This window comes from Chrysemys picta, chromosome 7 (genome assembly GCF_011386835.1).
Source record: "Chrysemys picta bellii isolate R12L10 chromosome 7, ASM1138683v2, whole genome shotgun sequence".
NCBI classification, from domain to species: Eukaryota; Metazoa; Chordata; order Testudines; family Emydidae; genus Chrysemys; species Chrysemys picta.
In genome coordinates, this window is record NC_088797.1 from 120461508 (window position 1) to 120483594 (window position 22087).

General features: G+C 44.2%; 1 protein-coding gene and 1 long non-coding RNA gene across 4 annotated transcripts in view; one reads left to right on the forward strand and one right to left on the reverse strand.

Annotated features, from left to right (window-relative positions):
* The window catches only part of MXI1 (MAX interactor 1, dimerization protein), a 90998-nt gene that overhangs the window by 62661 nt on the left and 6250 nt on the right, over nucleotides 1–22087 (reverse strand). Inside the window, exons 1-3 of one of the 2 annotated variants that reach the window (XM_005308146.4) lie at nucleotides 11539–11665; nucleotides 10902–11218; nucleotides 10053–10185 (exon numbers count right to left, since the gene is read on the reverse strand). In XM_005308146.4, coding sequence (XP_005308203.1) covers nucleotides 10053–10185; nucleotides 10902–10974 — 206 coding nt within the window. In that variant the 5' untranslated portion in view covers nucleotides 10975–11218; nucleotides 11539–11665. Of the gene's footprint in view, nucleotides 1–10052; nucleotides 10186–10901; nucleotides 11219–11538; nucleotides 11666–22087 lie in introns of those variants that run through there. The other variant, XM_005308145.5, reaches the window with a different exon arrangement.
* LOC135972912 (uncharacterized) overlaps nucleotides 11686–22087 on the forward strand; it is a 30801-nt gene continuing 20399 nt past the window's right edge. For both annotated transcript variants that reach the window (XR_010589527.1, XR_010589526.1), the window contains exon 1: nucleotides 11686–11816. This is a non-coding gene — a long non-coding RNA (uncharacterized LOC135972912). The remainder of the gene's footprint in view (nucleotides 11817–22087) is intronic.

Genomic DNA, 22087 nt, shown 5'->3' on the forward strand with positions numbered 1-22087 from the left:
GGCATAACAGAGGAATCTGGCCTAGCTTTATTTAAAAAAAAAAGGGGGGGGTGGGGTGGGGTGGGGAGAATCTTACAGAGCAACTTTAATCAATGTAGCAGAAAGAGCAACATTTTAAAGCTCAGTCCATGCCAGCTTTGTAAGAAGAAAGCATGATACAAACAACAGATTAAGATCATGTTTAAAATCATCCAGATTAATTCAACCTAGACTGGTAAAACAACCGAGTGCTGAAACAAAATATCTATGAAAATCAAACTAGGACCAAAGAATGGATATATAGTAGAAAACACAGAAATAAGAGTTGGGAAAATATCCAGAGGGATGGAAAATGCATGACTGTTCCCTACAAGATCAACAGGACAGTGTCTCAAGATCTGGGCAAAGGCCAGCCACATGCACAGCCCTGAAGACCCACAGTTTCCAATCAAGAGAGAGTCCAAAATAGTCAACAACAAAAATACAAATCGTATCATTGTTGGCTCAAAGGCGGTGAGAAGGAGGAGTCACGTTTCCCAGAAAGAGAAAAAAAGAAGCCAGTCTTTGAATTCAGGCACAAGTTTGTCAGGAGGGCCTGGTAGATAATGAACAGTGGCAACTCCAAAAAACAAGACAATTAACTCAGCAGCTTGATATGAAAAAATGGACTGGAAGCTCTGGCCAGCAAGCTCTGGCCAGCAAAGAATCAGATCTTAAAGCTCAACCAGGAGCCAAAGGTAAAGGAAGTGCACTCGCTTCTCTTCACTGCCTTCAATAACGAGGAAAAGGATAAAACCACTAAGAGTCAGGGCAGCCACTGGAGCCAACTCTAGAGGTATCAACCAAGTCTCTTCTAAAGCAAAGGTTTAAACTTTAGAGACAGCAAGACTGTGAGTTAACACAAACTCGAGCTGTGGACAAAGCACTCCAGACAGAAGTAGACACGGCAGGGGTGAAATGAGGGCAAGACAAAAAATGACGAACAAGGAATACTAATTAAAACTAGGGAATCAACGGTGAGCTGTACATAATATATACTTATTTGTGGAAACATGAGAAAACAGACAAAGGGGAATTCAGAAACTAACAACATAGGCTAGCCAAAATATCAGTTCCATTGTCCCAGAGAATTAATTCTTCACAGCAGCAGGGGCTTGACGTCAAAAAGCCATGAAGCTAACAAACACTTACTGAAATCCGCCATTGCTCTAGCACAGGGGTGGGCAAACTCGAGGGCCACATCTAGGTCTGGGGAAATTGTATGGCGGGCCATGAATGCTCACAAAATTGGGGGTTGGGGTGCAGGGGGGGGATGAGGTCTCTGGCTGGGGGTGCGGGCTCTGGGGTGGGGCTGGGGATGAGGGGTTGAGGGTGCTCTGGGCTGGGACTGAGGGGTTCAGAGGACAGGAGGGGGATCAGGGCTGTGGCAGGGGGTTGGGGCATAGGAGGGGGTCAGGAGTGCAGGCTCTGGGGGGTGCTTACCTCAAGCAGCTCCCAGAAGCAGCAGCATGTCCCACCTCCAGCTCCTACACAGAGGTGCAGCCAGGTGTCTCTGCACGCTGCCCCGTCCGCAGGTGCCACCCCTGCAGCTCCCATTGGCCGTGGTTCCCAGCGGGGGCAGCAGTTGGGGCAGGGGCAGCAGGCAGAGCCCCCTGGCTGCCTCTATGTGTAGGAGCCGGAGGGGGGACATGACGCTGCTTCCGGGACCCACACAGAGTTCGGGAGCTCGAGGGCCGGATTAAAACGTCTGGAGGACCGGATGCAGCCCCTGGGCCGTAGTTTGCCCACCCCTGCTCTAGCACCAGTGCAGCTTCCCCAGTGTAAGGAGATTGGCCACTAGTGGTTTTAACATGCTCCTCTAACCATGAGCAGGGCTAGAGAACATGGTGCTAAGAATGCCTGAGGCTTGTCTGCTAACAATTTTGCTACGGCACCTTCTGCGTGGTGGGTTAATGGGCCTTTGGCCATAGAGAAGAATAATTTATAGAAGGCAGGTACAGCAGTATAAATTATATACACAAACCAAACATATGAGCCTGATTCTTATTTACATTAGGGCCCCTTTATACCACATCAACAGTGTACAGGAGCCTTAAATGATATTACACCCACTTAAGTGCCTTAGTATAAACGACAATTAGGCACAGAGTCAACAATATCCCTGCTGTGTTACTGCACAGTAGTGTTTTTCCTATGGTGCTGGTAACAGTGTGCATCAGCGTCTAAGGGCTCCTGAACCGCAGGGTAAAGCACTAATTTAGTCAGATTCATTCCTGGTGTCACTCTGTTCAAACCAATGGAATTACAGCAAGGAAGAATTTGGCCCATTGCGTGTTTGGAACAGCTCATCTATTGTACAGGCTGTGTACACTTATGGTGCTATATTAATAATAAAGCACAACCAGGAGAGTGCTCATTGAAACTCTGCCGGATTCTCCTACGTGGTGGGTTGTAAAATGAACAAGATGATATAGGATATCACAAGAGTCTTGCAATTGGAAACCCTACTAAATCCAGCCTAATCTCACCTATAAAGGTCTATTTACTTTTTCTGTACTGTGATTTACATTCCTGAATTACTTTTACTGAAAAATACTTTTCCCTCATTTTATGTATGTTTCCCATTTACATGACAATTGTAGATAATAGAATGACAACACTAAACTCTGCTCAAAACAAATCGTATACGAGACCTTGTCTATACTGGGAATTATCTCCAATGTCAGCGATCAGGCTGCAGCCACTTGTGCAAATCCCATGTGTTGCTTTCCTTGTCTACAACTTGCATCAGCGGAACTTACCCTGGTTTCAAGCACTCTAGCAATGTAAATGTCTATACCTGCAGTTTGTATTGATGGCAACCACATGAAATGAGGGCAAATCACCAGGTAGACAAGGCTCAGAGACCAGATTCTGAAGACACTCACACTTGTTAATCCATTGAAATCAGCCACCAAAATCCCTAGTGTAACTCTGTCAAAGCCAATGGTATTACAGGAAGGACATTTGGCCCATTGTGCATTTGGCACATTCACCTACTGTACAGAGATATGTACACTAGTGGTGCTATATTACTGTATTATAGGGCAAAACATTTTCTGGAGGACACCCACACTCCTGTACTAACATGCAGTTAGTTCCACCAGAGAGTGAATTCACCTCCAATACTGAAAACTTAGATTTTCTCTCCTTGATCATGGCAGAATCAGAGGCGAAATTTACACCAGTCTGGCCAAGCTGAACTACATTAGGGAAAGGGGAGGGTGGGGAAAATCAACAACCCATTCTCGGAATAGAAGATTCAAAATAATTTGCTCAAAGAAAAGCCCTTGTAAACATTTGCCTGTGCTCTTTAAGGTTTCTAAGACAGTATGGTAGGCTCTAAATAGAAGGCTGCTTTCCCTAACAGTTTGGTCCTTTTCTATTTGGCAAATCATGATTTTCTTCCCTGATCCTGCAAAGGGATCTGTTCGTAGTGGGAAACCAGAATATCCACCTGGCTCCCATTTGCAGGATCAGCTTCTTTGTTTCGAACAGAGCTTGGAAATTAAGGGGACCACGTGAAGGTTGTGAGACAACAGAAAAAGTGACCTCCCATGACAGTGGTCTCAGATCCTCTCCTTGTACATGGTCTGAGTCAAGTAGTACAACAAACTCATTCCAGGTCATAAGCAGAACAGATCAGAACATGAAAACAGCCATACTTGGTCAGACCAGTATCTTCTCTTCCGACAGTGGCCATGCCAGGTGCCCCAGAGGGAATGAACAGAACAGGTAGTCTTCAAGTGATCCATTCCTTGTCACCCATTCCCAGCTTCTGGTAAATGGAGGTTAGGGACAACATACCTGTCCATCCTGACTAATAGCCATTGATGGACCTATCCTCCATGAATTTATCTAGTTCTTTTTTGAACCCTATTATAGTCTTGGCCTTCACAACATCCTCTGGCAAGGAGTTCCACAGATTGTGTGTGTATTGTGTAAAAAAATCAGGGTGGATAAAAATCAATGATGAAACAAAATCAGATTTTTTTTATTTAAATCTGATGTTTTTGATAAAATGCTTTTTGAGGAAAAAAATCCATCTAAAGATAGTTTTAATTAAGATACATTATAGCTCAAAGATATCATCGTGGAATAGGGATTATAAATTCTAATTTCTATAGTATGAGACAATATACTCATGGAATGTTTAAGGAAAATTTTGTAAATGATTTCCAATAGTTCATGGATTAGGGACCCAATCCTATGGGGTTCCAGGGGCTTCTGGATAGATTATTTAGGTTAATCTTTCTATCTACCCAATGGGTCTCAGTGCTCAGACTAGAAGATACCATCAGAGATGCTCAGTTTTGCAGTTCTCAAACTGTGGATCTGTGTCTCCAGAGAAAACATGCTTGTTAACAGCAAAAATGTTTTTAAATAAAATACTATATAGAGGTGAGAAACAAACAGTTAAATAAAAACAATTTAAATGTCTGTCTGGTGATGTTCTCCTCCTAATACAGCATGGCAAGAAAATCCTCCAAATATTAATGATTAACCTGTTGAACTGGAGATATTTATGAAGTCATTGGGAAGTGAACTATCTGTTTCAATTACCTTTGGTAAATGAAATAACCAAACAATTATTCATTTTCTGATATGGCCGTAAAACTAATCTGAAAAGTTTTCAAAATAAATCACTTTTAAAATGTTTAGTGTGTACCTTCTAAAAATGAAACCTACATCTATCGCCGAGTTGTGAAGAATATGTATTGAGGATTTAAATCAAATCCACCCTGGAAAAAATATTTCCTTTTGTTTGTTTTAAACCTGCCGCCTATTAATTTCATTTGGTGACCCCTAGTTCTTGTGTTATGAGAAGGAGTAAATAACACTTCCTTATTTACTTTCTCCACACCAGTCATGATTTTATAGACCTCTATCATATCCCCCCTTAGTCGTCTCTTTTCCAAGCTGAAAAGTCCCAATCTTTTTAATCTCTCCTCATACAGAAACCTAATCATTTTTGTTGCCCTTTTCTGAACTTTTTCCAATTTCAATATACAGTAACTCCTTGCTTAACGTTGTAGTTATGTTCCTGAAAAATGCGACTTTAAGCAAAACGATGTTAAGCGAATCCAATTTCCCCATAAGAATTAATGTAAATGGGGGGGGGGGGGTTAGGTTCCAGGGAAATGTTTTTCACTAGACAAAAGTATATATATATATATATATATATATATATATATATATATATATATATATATATATATATATATACACACACACACACACACACACACGAGCATGTTCTCTAATTGATCAGCAACGTAACAATGAAACAAAGTTAACCGGACGACTTTAAGTGAGGAGTTACTGTATCCTTTTTGAGATGTGATGACCACATCTGCATGCAGTATCCAAGATGTGGGCGTACCATGGATTAGAGGCAATATATGATATGAGGCACCTCACAGTATCAGCCCCTAAATGTCTCCAAGATACCATAGGCTTTGCAGTGTGCTTGGGAGATCACAAAACAAATATAAATGATGATGATCAAATATTATAATTTAATTTCTGATCAGTAATAAGTCTTAACTTCATTAAACTGATTACGTTTTGGTAAAATCCCAGTTAGCATCCCTGTTTACTTTATTTCCTGTTCATACCACAATTTAAATTGATTAAAAAAACCTTTGATATTATTATTCAAAATTTATAAATAAAAGTCAGACATGTCAGGCCTGTATAATGTATCAAGTCTAATCACTTTCACTGATATGTGGGGGATCCACAAAAGTAGCTCCCAGTAATACCAAAGACAGTACCCTCCTGATACACCAATACAAATATAACCTCCAATGGTATATTTCACTCTCCTCTTACAAGTTCTCAGAAATCAACTGTTGTCCCACAAATGTTTGCTTCCTAACACATGGTAAATTATATAAACGACACTGCATGTGAACATGAAAAATTACTATTTTTCACCTTCATAGAGAACTTGAAATCAACCTAATCTTGTTAAGAATATGTAAAAAAACCCTCCATGTTAAAAAATGCTGGGGATTTAACTAAAGCAAAGGAAAGAGTTAAGCATCACAACACTTTGTTTTTAAACTTCTCCCTTGTTATAGGTTCTGCAGCACAGTTTAAGCACGCGAGTAGTCTCATTGAATTTAACAGGACTAATCATGTGTCTAGATGTTTGAGTAGTGGGACGTTATTATATAATACAAGTCACTGGTCCAAGACGACCTTTAAAATACCTATTCAAAATAGACATAGGCCCCAATCCTGCAAGCAACATTAACTTTAGAGGGACTGTCCCACAGCCACAGTAATCTGCCCCTGTACCATCAACTAAAGGATCCGAGCCAAAGTTGGGAAGAGAAGCAACACACTGAAAGTGGTGTTCAGCACAGCACATAGTACCACATGAGACACACCTTAGACAAGCAGGGCAATTCAGAAATAAACTACTGAATTCCAGGAACGTCACTGCTTCATGTCGACCACGAGGGGCTTTCCGCACCATGGGGTGGAAACAAAACGCACTTCAGTTAGTGGAGGAACGCCACTAACTGAAATGGGCTTTGAATTGGGCTGTTCATGCATCATCATCTAAAAAAGAACTTCATGTCTTTCACATCCAGCAACTCCCATTTCCACCACAGCTGCAATGCTAATGCAGTCCCCCAAACATTCTAAATGATGTCACTGTCACCTCACATTTGCCACTGGGGCACGGAAATGACAAGAGGCCATAGAATCTCACCTTTGTTTGTTTTTTCCCTTTTTTGTTTCATTATATAGAGAGAATGTTTTTCTTCATTATTTTATTTACATTTGAGGTGTAACATTAAAAATCTCTCTCATACTTTGGAAGAACTTGCACATTTTTTTTTAAAAAAGAGAGACTGCATCACCACTCCTATAGGCTGGCTCTACATTCTTCTGTGTTTCTCTAGTAACTGTGCCATGACAGGATGGAACATGCTGGAAAGAAATAGCTGCGATGTCTGGGTTGCAGATGCTGCAGGAAAATGTTTGGATTTCAACTATATGTATTTTTTCTCCAATGAAAACAAGAACATCCAGGATCTGTAGCCATCTAGCCCTGCATGGTTTTTTTTAAATGAACCAAAGTGTCCCAATTTAAAGACACACAAAGTAAGCAAAACAAATTCAGTGTATTTCATTAGAGGTGCTTGAGAGAACTTTTTGTCAATCATACTTTAGATTTCAAAATGTAACATTCACCTACAGGATTTCCCATATTTTTGTTACAATAAATTTTTTTTTTTTTAAAGATTACACATCTCAGGAGAAAAACAAACAACTACCATCACAAAACTTACGTTTTTACCCATAAACCAGTACCAGGTTTTGAATACCAAAGCTTAGACGACTTGACTAGACAATTACTTGACACAGACTACTGAAGGGACCCTTTGATTTTAACAGAAAGGGACTCAATGGACCCTATTTTAACTAGTGCTCATGCTGCATTCACAAAGCCATGCAAGACAGATTCTAGAAAATCTGGGGTCCCCTAGAACTGCACAGTTGTCACCATACTGCACATCATAGCCATTTAGAACTCTGATCATCTCATTCCAGAAGCACTGGCTGGCTATGACTTGAGCTAAAAGAGAATCCCCATTATCTATAAGTCGGCTTGGAAGGACTAGATTTTTAAATTGATAAATGTGGATTTCACCATACACAGACAAACTGATGAAAAAAATATTTCCAGCGATGATCACTGAAATTTACCTACAGGCAAAATAAGGAATATGGTGCTTGAGTTTGTTTTAAGGCTATTTAATTTGTATATTTTGACATATGATGTTGACAATTTGTGTTTTAACCGTTATAAAGCTTTAACGTTTTGTATCTCAACATCTGCTGTCATTAAATAAATATTCTCTGCCCGCCCCACTGTCTGAACCTCCATAATTTCCTGCAACTGTGAAAACTGTAATTGATCAAAATTAAAAAATGCTTAAAATGCATAATTTTGTGCAACTGTGAAAATCTGACTAGATAAACATTGAAAAAAATGCTTAAAAATAAACATTGATATTATCCATCTTAATTATAAAAAAATCAAATTCTGCCAAGCCTATCCATCAGCAGTATAAGGCCTATGACATACAGTTAAGCAGGTCCAATTCCATCCAGTAGAGGGCACTATTAGACACATACCCTAGCCAGTTCATGACAAGCTCTTATGCATGCAACAGCTTTACAAAAATCAAAGAGCGCCAACATACCTCATGTTAATACCACAACCAAAAAAAAAGCCTATACCCTCTGTACCAAGCATAGAAAGGAGGTATTAAATAAGGCTATGAAACATTGTCTCTAGTTTCTTGTGGCCTCAGAGATTTTTATTTTGTACATGTCCTGCCCACTAGCATGCTAGTCTAATATCATATACTACCACATGAGGGCTGCATATCAGGGCTCTGTATTGGCAGGGTACTCAGAGCATTCAGACCCCAGGAGAGGGAGTGCTTTTCATAACTCTATAGAAGATGCAGACACTGGTGCTAAGAAGCTCCCAAGGGATCTGCTGCTAGCCCTCCTTGTCAGAGAGGCAAGGTCACCATGACAAAGGCCTTTGAAGGAAAGTGGTGCAGGAGAAAAAAAAGTGAGGGGAAACTTTCGGGCTCCATGGACCCACCCTATGCCAGGTAGAAAACAGATCTTAATGCTGCACTCACAATAATTTTCCAGCACAGGCAGAAGTTACCGTAGATCTGGGATTGGGATCAAGGGGCAGAAAAACATGAAGAGAATTGCACTGAAATCAACGGGGAAAAGATCGTGCAGCTATGCAATGCAGCAAACTAAAACATACTCCTCTCTCAACCGCGGGAAACAATCCAGGATGATGCTGATCCTGATGAGGAAACTTTCTCTGTAGCAAGTAGTTCCAACATTACTCCCAGCCACATTATTACCAAGCATGTGGAAAGTGGAGTGGGGAAAATAGAAGAGAATACACAAGAGCACCCCAGTCTACCACCCCTTCCTCATGCTCTTGGGAAAGCTCTATCACTTGAAGAGCCCTCCTTCATTTTACATATCATGCAAGCCTCATTGTAGTAAGGCTGAGTTCTGTCTGAAGAATATATAGCTAGTTTGGAAGTTTCCTGATGTAATAATAATTCTTTACATTTCTGTAGCATCTTCATCCCAAGAGGTCCCAGTGAGAATGGTCCACTCTCTCAGGGATGAGAGAAAGTAATAGAAAAGGCGTTAAATCTCAGCTGGAAGGAAGAGAAGGTGGCAGAAAGGAATCAGAGGCAACATGTTAGGGCTGCAGCTGGTTGTCTCTCCTAAATTTACCAGGCCAGCAACCAACACAACATGGTCTCCTATAAAAAAAATCCTAAACTCGAGTTCTGTGATTGGCAGTCAGAAAGCAGGGAGCTCCTTATGGAAAGGGGACTGAAACTCCAACTTTCTGAAAGCCAGGAAACTGAGTGAAAGACAGCCAGAGATTTTTTAGTATCTAGTTCAGTGTGTCATGTATAGAAGCCAGTTACGCCACTCTGTCATTTTAGAAGATTCTGATTTAGTAAATATCCAGATCCATTTTGGAGATGTCATTTCCTTCCTTTGGCTGACATTTATCATTACAATCCCAAAGTGCTACACTTGCTGTCTACCTGCTGAAATGCAGCAAACTTCTGAGATGAGAAGGTAGCATAAAGCATAAGAGAAGAGAGAGGGGACACCTATTGGCCATACTAGTATTGCTGTCCCTGCCCAAGATCTCACTATGCTCCCTCTCTTTCCAGCTTCAAGTTTGTGATGTGGAATCAGGTGGCAGTGCCAAGCCACCTACAGCCCCTCTGGGCCTCCTCTGCTCCCAGCATCAGGTCCCCAGCATGGCAGCTACTAGCTCTGGACCCCCCTGTGCTGAGACTCCCCCCAGTTTTCCAGCAGGGTACCTCTCAGTAGCAGGCACTGTCTCCAGCCAGGGGCTTTCATCTCATCTCCCCTTTTCCCCCCAGCCCTGGGTTTCATTGCACCCCATGACTTCCCATCCCTGCCTCCGAGTGTGGTACCTGTTGGCAGTGCTTGTACTGCTGCCCCCGCTGCTGTGTTTCCTCACCCGGCTCAGCCTCCGCATGGGCTTTGGATCCTGCAGTCCAGGACTTGGTAACAAGGGGAAGGTCGAGGCATAGCCATGCTCACACTCTGCACAAAAATCAACAGATGAGAGAAACCAGTGAAGAAAGGTTCATTTACTTGAACCCAATGACCTAAGGAAGGAAGGCCAGAGGCATGAAATAACCCAGTGCGGGGGGTGGGGGAACGAGTGATCTGCTATAAGCAGGAGGGAGGCAGAACTCTGTGGGAGAAAGGGATTAGAGCCATGTCATCATGGGAGATGGGGACTATTAACCCAGTATCGGGGAGAAGGTTTAAGCCCCTGTAAACCTTGGGGAGAGAACCCCAGATCCCAGAAAACACTGAAAGCTGACATAGTGGCCTGGGCAGCTTGGTTCTCTGGTCCTCACTCAAGCTGTGCGACCTGGACACAGTGTAAAATAGGCATTTCCCATTGTGTTTTCAGGCTCTCGGCAGCCCCAGACCATCCCCCTCTCTCTCTGTGGAGAGCTCACCCCGATCCCCAAGAACCATTCACACCAATCTCCACCCCTTCAATTGTCTCTCTCTCCCCCCAATCTTCCCCCTCTGCAGGGATCTCCACCCCCAACATCCATGGAAGCCCCTCACCCCTATCACCACGTCTTCAATCTCCCTTCCTCTATGGGAATCTCCCACCACCAACCCCCAGGGTGCTTCCCCTCCATACATGGGATTCTCTCACCACAACCATCCCTCCCTTCTCACCCCAACCCCACTCCTTCCATGGGGAGCTGTCACCCCAGCATCCCTCCCCCCATTACCTCTCTCCCTTCGCTCCAGATACTCTGCCGCCTCCAGCAGCCGCTGGATGTTGATCATCTGCACCCGCTCCATGGCCCCCAGGTAGGTGGCTTGGGGTGGGGGGTTGCAGCCACTGAACCACCACACCCCAAACCCCCACCTGAGGCGGCAGGAGCTGCCAAGGGCAGCGGTGACAGAGCTCCTTCTCTCCCCGAGATCTGGACTCTTCACATCAATGACAGCGTCCCCCGGATGCGTCTCCTTCAGGGAGGGAAGGATGGGGGAGCCACACAGGATTGGGGCTGCAGTCCCGTCTCCTGCTGCCTCCAGAGATCCACTGGGGCAGGAATAATGGGTAACCACAGAGACTCAAACAGCCAGATACCCCTAGTCCTACCCCTGCCCCTCCCCCCACACACTGCCCCCCTGCTCCTGCCCCACACGCTGCCCCTCCCCCCACTCCTAACCCTGCCTCACACCCACTCTCTGCCCTCCCTAGCCCTGCTCCTGCCCCACACTCTGCCCCCTTTCTAGTCCTGCCCCCGCCCCGGTGCTGCGCCTACATCGCCGCTCCAAGCCCTCGCCCTGACCCGTCCCCTCAGCGCCCCACAGCAGAGCCCTGCCGCGGCGTTCAGCGGCCCCTCACAGTTTGTTTACCTCCGGCGAGCGACCACGGGAGGGGGAGGAGCCCCACAGCCACCTGGGAAATGTAGTTCCCGGCCGCCTCCTCTCCGCGGGAGAGGAGGCCGCGATGCACTGTGGGAAAGCGTGTCTCTTTCACACACACACCCCCCCCCCGCCTTTCGGGGCGGAGTCAAGCCGCGCGCGGGGGGCCGGGCTGCGGGCGGCCGTTGGCCGGCTGCACGTTCCCGCGCCTGCCGAGGGGAGGCTGGCGCGCGCTGTCCCTTACCGGCCATCACGTGCTTTAATCCCAGGTGAGACTGGTGCCCGTGAAACGGGCCAGCCCCGGCAGGGCCACCCCACGGACGGGCCTCAGGCAGCCCCGCTTCGAGGCGGGTGAGAAGGTAACCTCCTCCGGGGCCTGCGCGCTGCTGACGCCCTCAACAGGGGTGACAGCAGCCAGGGTCTCCATCGGTTTTACAGCCGGGATATCTATATACCTGTCTCCTAGAGCTGGAAGGGACCCTGAACGGTCCTTCCTTCTCCCTACGTTGCATTGGTTAGGTGCCTCGGTGCGCTAGGGGCTGTGCGCAGAAGGGCGGTGCTGACTCTGGCTGGGTTGCCCGGTTTTCTTAAAGAATCAGCTCCCGGAGTCCTGGGATTCCGTGAGAATCGCCACTTGCCTTTTTTTAGTTTAAAAAATAAAAGCATCTAGCCCTTCTGAAGGAGGAGGAAGAGAAGAGTCTGAAAATGGGCCCCCCTTAAAGCTCAAAAGCTAAAAGGCAAATAAATCCCCCCCCCTCTATTTTTTAAAACATTTGTGATTTTGAATCAAGTCTCATGGGGGTGGGGGGTCTGGTGCATGAATGGAGTTGGCAGTGCTGCATACACCAAGGACGAGATCTTCCATCCCTTTAGCATCAGAGGAGTTAGTCCAGGGGTCGGCAACTTTTGGCACGCGGCTCGCCAGGGTAAGCACCCTAGCGGGCCGGGCCAGTTTATTTACCTGCTGATGTGGCAGGTTCGGCCGATCGCGGCCCCCACTGGCCGCGGTTCGCCGTCCCGGGCCATTGGGGGTGGCGGGAAGCCGTGGCCAGCACATCCCTCGCCCACGCTGCTTCCCGCCGCCCCCATTGGCCCGGGACGGCGAACCGCAGCCAGTGGGGGCCGCGATCGACCGAACCTGCCGCGTCAGCAGGTAAATAAACTGGCCCGGCCCGCTAGGGTGCTTACTCTGGCGAGCCGCGTGCCAAATGTTGCCGACCCCGGGTTAGTCTGTATCCACAAAAACAGTGAAGAGTCCAATGGCATCCGAAGAAGTGGGTTTTTTACCCACGAAAGCTTATGCCCAAATAAATTAATCCCTTTAGCATATATTCTAAATAGACAAAAGGGCCACAGGGTAGGAGAAGGGATGTACAGATGGGAAACCGAGGCTCAAAGAGTTTTAGGATATGTCTACACTACAAAATTAGGTCGATTTAATATAAGTTGATTTTTTGGAAATTGATTTGATACAGTCGATTGTGTGTGTCCCCCCCTTAAGACCATTAAGTCGGCGGAGTGCGTCCACAGTACCGACACTAGCGTCGACTTTCGGAGATTCAGTCCCGCCTGGAGTATCAGGCAAGCCTACCAAAGAACTAGAGAGGCTAATGATGAACATTTTGCTAACTATGATGAACTGCATGCCATTCTAGGGGGTGCCCCTACAACTACCCCACCCCTGTGCTTCCCTCCTTCCCGGGCTACCTTGGCAGTTATCCCCCCATTTGTGTGATGAATTAATAAAGAATGCATGAATTTGAAACAATGACTTTATTGCCTCTGCAAGCGGAGATCAAAGGGGGAGGGGAGGGCAGTTGGCTTACAGGGAAGTAGAGTGAACTAAGGGGGTGGGTTTTCATCAAGAAGGAATAGATCGTTCACACCGTAGCCTGGCCAGTCATGAAACTGGTTATCAAAGCTTCTCTGATGCGCAGCACACCCTGCTGCGCTCTTCTAACCGCCCTGGTGTTTAGTCTTTTAGAGCGGAGTTCTGATAGCACGGATTCGTCTCCCCATACAGCGATCAGATCCAGTACCTCCAGTTTGGTCCATGCTGGAGCTCTTTTGCAGTTCTGTGACTCCATGGTCACCTGCGGTGATGAGTTCTGCATGGTCACCTGTGCTGATCAGCTCGCCACGGTGGTCAAACAAGAAATGAAATTCGAAAGTTCGCGGGCTTTTCCTGTCTACCTGGCCAGTGCATCTGAGTTGAGAGTGCTATCCAGAGCGGTCACAATGGAGCACTCTGGGATAGCTCCCAGAGGCCTATACTGTTGAATAGCGTCCACACTACCCCCAAATTCGACCCAACAGGGTCGATTTCCGTGCTAATCCCCTCGTCGGGGAGGAGTATAGAAATCGATTTTAAGAGCCAAGTCGACAAAAATGGCTTCATCGTGTGGATGGGTGCAGGGTTAAATCGATCTAACGCTGCTAAATTCGACCTAAACTCGTAGTGTAGACCAGGGCTAAGACTCTGATCCTACAAACTGCTCTGAATGGGCAGAGCCTAGTAGGGATCCACGCAGACACAGGGTTATGCTGAAACGAAGCAGCTTGCAAGCTAGAGGCTTACACGACATGTCACACAGGGAGCCTCTGTTAGAGCAAGGAACTGAACATAGCTCTTCTTGTGCATTGGGAAATTTGACTAAGAATCACCAATTCATTTCACATAGGCCACATGACAAACACCAGACAGGAGTGACTTTCAGGCAACCGTGTCCCTGCCTTTAAAAATACGCCCAAGTGTTGCACATTCGTAGGCCAATTGCTATAACACCACTAAAGCAGAGTGTACAAAGAGGGTTCAGAATGCTACTAAATCAGAATGGTAGCATTTTACATCTGCTTTGGACAGCTCTGAAATACTAAAAGGTACAAGACAATGAAGAATCAGGCCTAGAGTGGTTGATCTAGTATTTTATAAGAGGAATTTAGATCTGAACCAAAGATGCAGGACCCCGTTAGGGTTGTTGTTGTTGGTGTTTTTTAATAGCCCTATTCTTCATACCCTTCAGCTTCCCTGCTACTTAGATACAGAACAGGTTTAGCTCACGTGTCTGTCAGGGTATCAGGGTTCTAGCCACAGCTCTGATACGACTGGCTTGCTGCATGACATTGGTAAACTAGTTGCTCCATCCCTCATTCCCATTTGTAAAATAGGCAAGGGCCCTTCCCTACCACATAGAGCTCTGAGAGGCTTAGTTCTTTGATGTGTGTAAAGTTCTTTGAGATCCATGTATAAAAGGTGACACGGAAGAGCAAAGTAGCACTACATAATGATATTACAGTGTTTTGTACATTTGAAGCGCTATATAAATACTAAATAGCAGCAGGGTGAAACAGACGACGGAGAGAGTCACCGCTGCACAGGCTCTGCAGCCCATTCTCTATTATACTCAGTGCACTTAAAATATATATATTTTAGTGTTTCCTTTTCTGTAAACAGTGACAAATGATCATGGTAAGTGTGCAGGACTTGAAACTCTGTCAGCATCTTTTAAAGTTACTATGGCGGAGCTTGAAACCTGCTAATGACTGAACGTGTGACATCAGCCTTAGAAGTTGAACAAAGACCCAAAATGAGAGACATGGCACAGAGGAGATGCAGTACTGCCAACCCCAAATGTCCAAAAGTCATCACTCTGACACTTCCCCCCCCCCACCCCCCAATTCGAATGGTGTAAAAATCATGTTGTTTTTTAACGACTTGTTTTCATTTGCTTTCTGCATCTTTAGGATGCATCTAAGTTACATTTTCAAGCTTTCCTCCACAACCAGGAGGCCTTTCATTTTTTAAATGAAAGCTGAGATTCTCACATCATCACCTGACTCCAGGAGCTGGGGCTATAACAAAAACAGCAAATATCATGAGAGTTAGCAAAATGTTCTTCACCCATCAACATTCCTGAGCTAGGCAGTGCCACTTTTTACTTATCATATTGCTCCCTTCTAAATCTATAACCTCCAAATAAGTCTAGCAAAATCTAAAGGGGAAAAGGGCTCTGTTGTTTCTCTGTTAAATGTCTTTGAAATAGTTTTTGCATCAGGTCAAATGTAGTATCAATTCAATATCTTATAGGGTCCCTCCATCAGGTGATTAGATCCTCGACCTCACAAGTGTATGACCTCAATGATCTAACTCTTTATTATAGTCTTCTACTATGACCCTCTACTGCATGACCAAACCTGCATATAGTGGGGGGGGGGGGAGGCGAGCTAGATAAGATTTAAAAAAATCTGGACTTTTAAAATAATATTACTCTTTTTTTAAAAAGTATCTCACTGTATCAAATAATTCAGCATCTTGATTCTTGGTTGTCTAAACATTTCTAGGAGAATTTTTCCCATACTATTTTGCATTGGTTTAGTGCCCTTAGAGCTCCTCTGATCACCACTTCATCTGGTCACTGGTAGGACCCTTAAGAAACAAATAACACGCCCAGTTTCACCTTCTGTGGCCTTGATCCTGAAGTCTGTTCCATTAATCTGGATTCCTATATCCATGCAAAATTTATTAGGGTTCCATACAAGTGCAGGGAGTTGTCCTACACTGGTCTGATTGCAGGACTCAGGCCTTTATCATTCACACTGAGCAGCTTTTCAGATTGCCCAAGGTGGGACTTACAGTGCCTCTAAGAGGACATTGTTGAATTAAAATGGGGAGCCAGTGATGGGTTGCAAAGCGGGTGGTGTGGCATGTGTGGATACAAACTTCTCTCTCAATCACCTGAAACCCATGTTCCATAAAGTGGGAGCAAAGACAAAATAAGAGAAACCAAAGTGTGCAGTAGTGTCATGAGACAGTATTTCTAATGCTAATAACTTAAAATTAACCTAAGAGAAAGACCACAGAAGATCTGTGCACGGTAAAGGTAAATTTGGGGCTAAAAACGCAGGACATCCTTCAGAATGAGGAGCATTCGAGAAGTATGCAAGCTGTGTTACAGCAGCATTTGAAGAGTATTTCAGCTGTCATCTCAAGCCTACACCGTGGGTAGGGTCAGTCTGCAAAATGCCAGATATGTACAAGATGGAGACAAATGTGGGTGGGAAATGAATGACAAGAGGCAGCTTCCTTGAGAGGGTTAGGGCTGCTTGATGTCATATATATTGATACCAACTAAAAATCCAAAGTCAAATTAAAATGTAGTCAAGCAATACACATGCAGAGCTGGGGAGGGGAAGAGGAAAGGGTATTTTAGGGGACAGTGAGATCATTTAATTTAGTGGCTTGGGATGCTCTATAAGTACAGTTTTCTAGTTATAAGTACTTGCTGCTTGGCATCTCCTCTGGCAGCTGTGATTCACTTTCATTGTGTTCTGCAGCTTCACCCTTTAGAAAGGTTTTTTTTTTACAATTTATTAAATGGCACTTCGGCAGCCCTCCATTTCCAGCCTTAATAATGGATTTGTTCATCTCCCTGATGGCCTTTCCCTCCTCCTTCGCAACAATTTAAATCCAAGAAGAAATCTGCAGTGCAGGAATCAGTTAATATTTACATCTGAAATGCTGCCTTACTATTTTAATCAAGTAGAATAAATGTAGTTTATAGTAATAATACTTAATACTTTGACCTAATGTAGCACCTTCCATGAGGGAATCTCTTAGTGCATTACACTAAGTAATTAATTAAGCTTCAAAAGACCCCATGGCTTTAGTTTTTTTCTCCCCATTTTACAGATGGGTAAACGGAGGCACGGAAGGGTTACATGATTTATTCAAGGTCACACACTCAGCCAGTAGTGGAATCAGGAATAAAACTCATGAACCTTGATACCCAATCCTTGGCTCTAACCACTAGACCCCAGGCCCTAGAAAATACAGTACTTTGCAAACCTGAAATAAATCTTAAACATGGGCTATTATTTTTTTGGTTAAAATCAATTGATGTTCCATCCCTGCCCTGAATATTTTTTTAGTTTATTAACCCCTTCTCTCCCCATAGTTATTGCAATCTCCAGAAAGACCACAGAAATGGCAACATTATATATGTACATCTCTCATTTGCCATAACTGACATACAACAACTATTCCTTTGAATTTTAACAATACATATTCTGCAGGGGTAAAGGGGTAATATTTGGAGCTCTAACAATCCTCTGCAATTTTTAATCCTGCCTTTGAAGCATTATATTAGAACCAGCACCCTTGTGACCAAGGAGGAGTGGACAGGATCCAGAAGGGTCACCGGTGATCAGTAGGGCTTGAACACAAAATGTTTGAAGGGTTTAAGTCTGTAGCACTTACAGCTCTTGGTGGCCTGCGGAACAAGAGGCCAGGAGGACTAACATCCAATTCTCCTGCATGCCAATGAGGATCATAACTACAAAGTCACCACTCTTTTATTGATAGCTTTGAACACTGCATAAGGCAGAATTTCTCTCACCTGACTGGAGGACTTTCCAAGCACAGCCTGCCACCTGCACCCCTCTAGTTGTTGCAATGCATTCAATAAAGGACTTACGGTGCCCTTAAAATATGGTTTGTGTTTCCACTCTTGAACGTTCTCTCGCAAGGCATGACCCAAACACCTTCACCTATACCAGATCTTTTTGAACTCCCTCTCAGAAGAGGATTGAGTCTCCTCTGAGTTACACTACTTGTGATACTCTGTCCCTCCAACAGGCTGCAGTTGTAAAGAGGTAAAAAAACAACGCTGTTGGACCTAAACATGAAATCTAATTCTGTACATCTTGACTGGAAAAGGCAGAAAGGCTCAGCTCCTCAAAGGTTGATTTCTGTGGAAGTTAGGAGTGTAAATACCTTTGAGGATCCAGGCCAAAGTATCAATAGGACATCTCACAGCAGGTCAGTAAGTAAACCCCCAAAGCCAGATATGCTTTTCAGCTGCCACTTTCAGGTAAATTGGAGAAGGATGCTTTGCTTTCAGACTTGCACTCCTCCACAGGTTATTCTAATCCAAGTTGAGTCCATGACTCACCTCATGACTTTGGTCAAGTCACTTGATTGACTTGTGCCTTGATTGATCCAACTGCCAAAGCTAGGTAAGAGCAGGATCTTGCTTAAAAAAGGATGTTATATTCAAGAAGAGAAAGCTTAATGTAAGATGCAAGGAAGCTAACCTCTCTGAATATGAGTAAATAGGGCATTTCGTTAGAGGTTCTCAAAATGCTTTACCATTGAGAAGTATGATCAATTTGCAGTGGTCTTCTTGGGTTAGGATTTTACCTTTGAGTGCCCTGTTGTATTTCTCCCGCTGTAGCCTCCTCGTGAACTTTGTTACAAGGCCCAGGCAGAGTGAGGCACAGTAATCCAACCTGGAGGTGACCAATGTATAAATCACTGTGGCCAGATCCTCCTCCATCTGGGAGGAATGGATGGAGACTCCTTGCTAGCTAGCTGGAAGAAGAGCTCTATATTACTCAATTGACTATATTGCTTTAAGTTCTAAGACCACATTCACTGCCCTTGATACATATGTAAAGCTCTCATTGATTCAATGGGAGTTGTGCTCACAGTAAAGTTAAAAATTCTGTCTTTGCTAAGTACAGCTTGGCAATACATATTTGCATTGTTACCTCTGTATGATAAAAAGAGTAACAGCCAGTGGGAGGAGTTGCATTAAAAAGATGATGTTGATTTACCTTCAAGGATCAATTTTCCTCTACCGTAGAAATTACTGTTCAATAGCTAGGGACAATTCTAAGGTCACTCGTTAGCCATTCCCAGCATGCAAGGTCAGTAAACGTAGCTAGCAACTGCAAGCCAGGCTTATAGTAAGTTGTAGTTATTTTCTGCCAGAGGATAAAGTCAACTGTCCCATGAATGAATACCTCTGCTAGGCATCCAAACAAGGATATTAGTGTCCCAAAAAAGTGTTCAGTTGCACTCAAGCCTTTGAAAAGAAGCTGGGCAACGGGTAGCCATTTGTGTAATAAGCATAGTGCATACTGTGTTCTGTACCTATTACATCTGTGGACATTACATCAAATGAGGTCATTGCATGCTTGTGCGACTGCTATCGCCATCAGGAGGAGTCCCATGTGTACATGCTAGTGCAGAGCTGGGCCCTGTGTTGTTGAACACAGATCATTTTAATTCACTCTACATCCTTCTAACGGTCTTTTTATTCCACAATCTGGAGCAGTTATTGCCTCGATCCTTCAGCCACTTTTGGGTGCTGCAATTTATTTCCAGTTGTCATTGTCTTTAACGTAGAGTTCCAGAGTTTACAATATGCCAACAGGATTGCCCTCAGAGACCTTTGATTTCTGAAAATAGCCATTGGCATTTTTCACAGGAGGTTTCTGCCTCTTTCAAACCAGGATTAACTTTCTAGGAACAGGTCATCTTGAAACCCATACCAGGATGTGTTGGTCCTGAGTTTTTGGTGGTGGTGTAGCAAGAACTATGCCAAACAGCCAGTCAGCAGTGCGACTCATTTCCCGAAGCCCAGTTGGAAAAATAACAGCTCAATTATATTCACTAGTTCAAATACAGTGTTTTAAATGGATAAACAGATCTTTCTAATGAAGCAATAGCACACACTGACATGGCTGCCTCATGCACATTGTTTTGTGGAGAGTTAAGATCTCTGATAAGGTAAAGTGAATTTAACCACTGTAAGGGATTTTAATGCTGGTGACAGGTGCTGTACTGTGGAGCTCTCTGGTTAGCCCCAGGACATGTGCAGCTCAGGTAGTGGTGATGCAAACATCTCTATACTGCTCCATGGACACCTCATCTCTGACCTGGAAGGATCATCAGTAGGAATAAACAGGCAGTACAGTCTCCATGTGGCCCATTTGATCCTTGACTCCTCTGCTATTAATCACAACTGTGGTGATGGTGTCTGGGATTATAAACATGTCTAGGGGGAACTGCAGAAAAAACATCAACTCATTTCTCATAGGCCACTAAACTGCTAGCATACTACCAACCTGCCCTACAGGTGAAAGGCTCCATACCCTTGAATTATTAATCCCCTGTGAAGAAAGTTTGTGAGTGTTTTAAATCCATGTAATGATTAGTTAACCACCAATTAGCTTGGTATGTCAGGCAGGGAACATATGTTGACAGAGAAGAATAGCTGGCAAACTTGATCTTGCTACTGCTGAGGTCATCTTCCTGGCTCGCGCTCTGAGTATGCTACCCTCTATTAAACTCCCTCCATTGGCTTCCCTTCTTCCACTGCAGATGCAAACTTCTTGTCCTTGTCTTACTACTTTCAAAGCCCTTCACAATTTAGTGCCTCTCTTATCTGCCCTGTTATCTTATTGTGAGATTAACTCCTGCCCTTCACTCTGCCCATGATGCCAGCCTCCATCACCTGCCTCTCCACCTCTCCCACAAGCACCATCACGCTTTCTCCCCTTCCACATGAGGAAAATTCCCAGCAAAATCCATAAAGCCACCACCTGACCCTCCTTCATGCACTCCTCAAAATGCACCTCTGCAATAACGCATAGAGAAAACTGCCACCTGATAACAGCTAGGTAGGTGGGTGAATTGTGATTACTGCTCCTGACTGGCTAAGAATTCCTATTATTTTTTGTTATCCCATCTCCTTCATTCACTATGGTCTGTTTGTTTGTCTCATCCATCTGCTATGCCTAATCTTTTAGTGGGTGGGCTCTTTTGGGCAGGGACTGTCACTCTATGTGTTTGTATAGCACCTAGCACAACGGGGCTATGACCTAGTTGTCCTTTAGAGGCTAGCATAATATAACCATTCAATAACAACAATCTGGTCAAAAAGAGTGGGAGAGGTCCAGTGACATCAGCATAATGCAGGGAAGGGGAGACATGGTGATGTTCATTACCTTGAATTTTGCTGCAATATCCATCATTAGCATCACAGTTTCTGCACTTTTCACCTATGCTATTGCCGTTTGGTGTGTATAGGCTGTGAAGATACATGAGCAGACATCACTGATGCCTTTGTCAGCTGGTCAGCAAAGGGTGCACAGAGTAATAGTTCCTGCTTTGGCAGGCTAAGAGCATAGGATCATTTTGGTGCAATAATCTGAGTTGAGACCATAAATCCCTGTCCAATAAGACTGAGAATATACTTTTAGATACATCTCTTCCCGCTACACCCCTTCTTTAGTATACTAGGGCCTGTAATGCTGAGAGTTCATCTCCTAATTCAGGTAGCCTTTTTCTTTGTTTGAGAGCAACACACTAACTGCACAATCCAGCTGTATTAGGACAGTCGTATTTTGAACTGCAAATAGAATACAGCACAAGGTTGTTGCAGTTCTTGAATAATGAACCATTTGTTGAAAGGGAGTTTAGACCTGAAATTTAAATAGAAGTTTTTTGCAAAACCTACTACTACTAGTAGAAATATTTTCATGATTATTAATATTATGGCAAATTTAAATGAAAACAGAGAGTTTTTTTCCTTTGGTTGTTGGTTTGTGTTTGTTTTTGTCTGGATATAAATATTCCCCATCAGGTTTCCTCCAATCTAAGTCCTCCAGTTTTGTGTTAAGCTGGCACTTGAGAGAGTGAAACTGACCTGTCCATTTTCATGTTCCCAGCTGAGTGAAATGCAGAAACTAAACA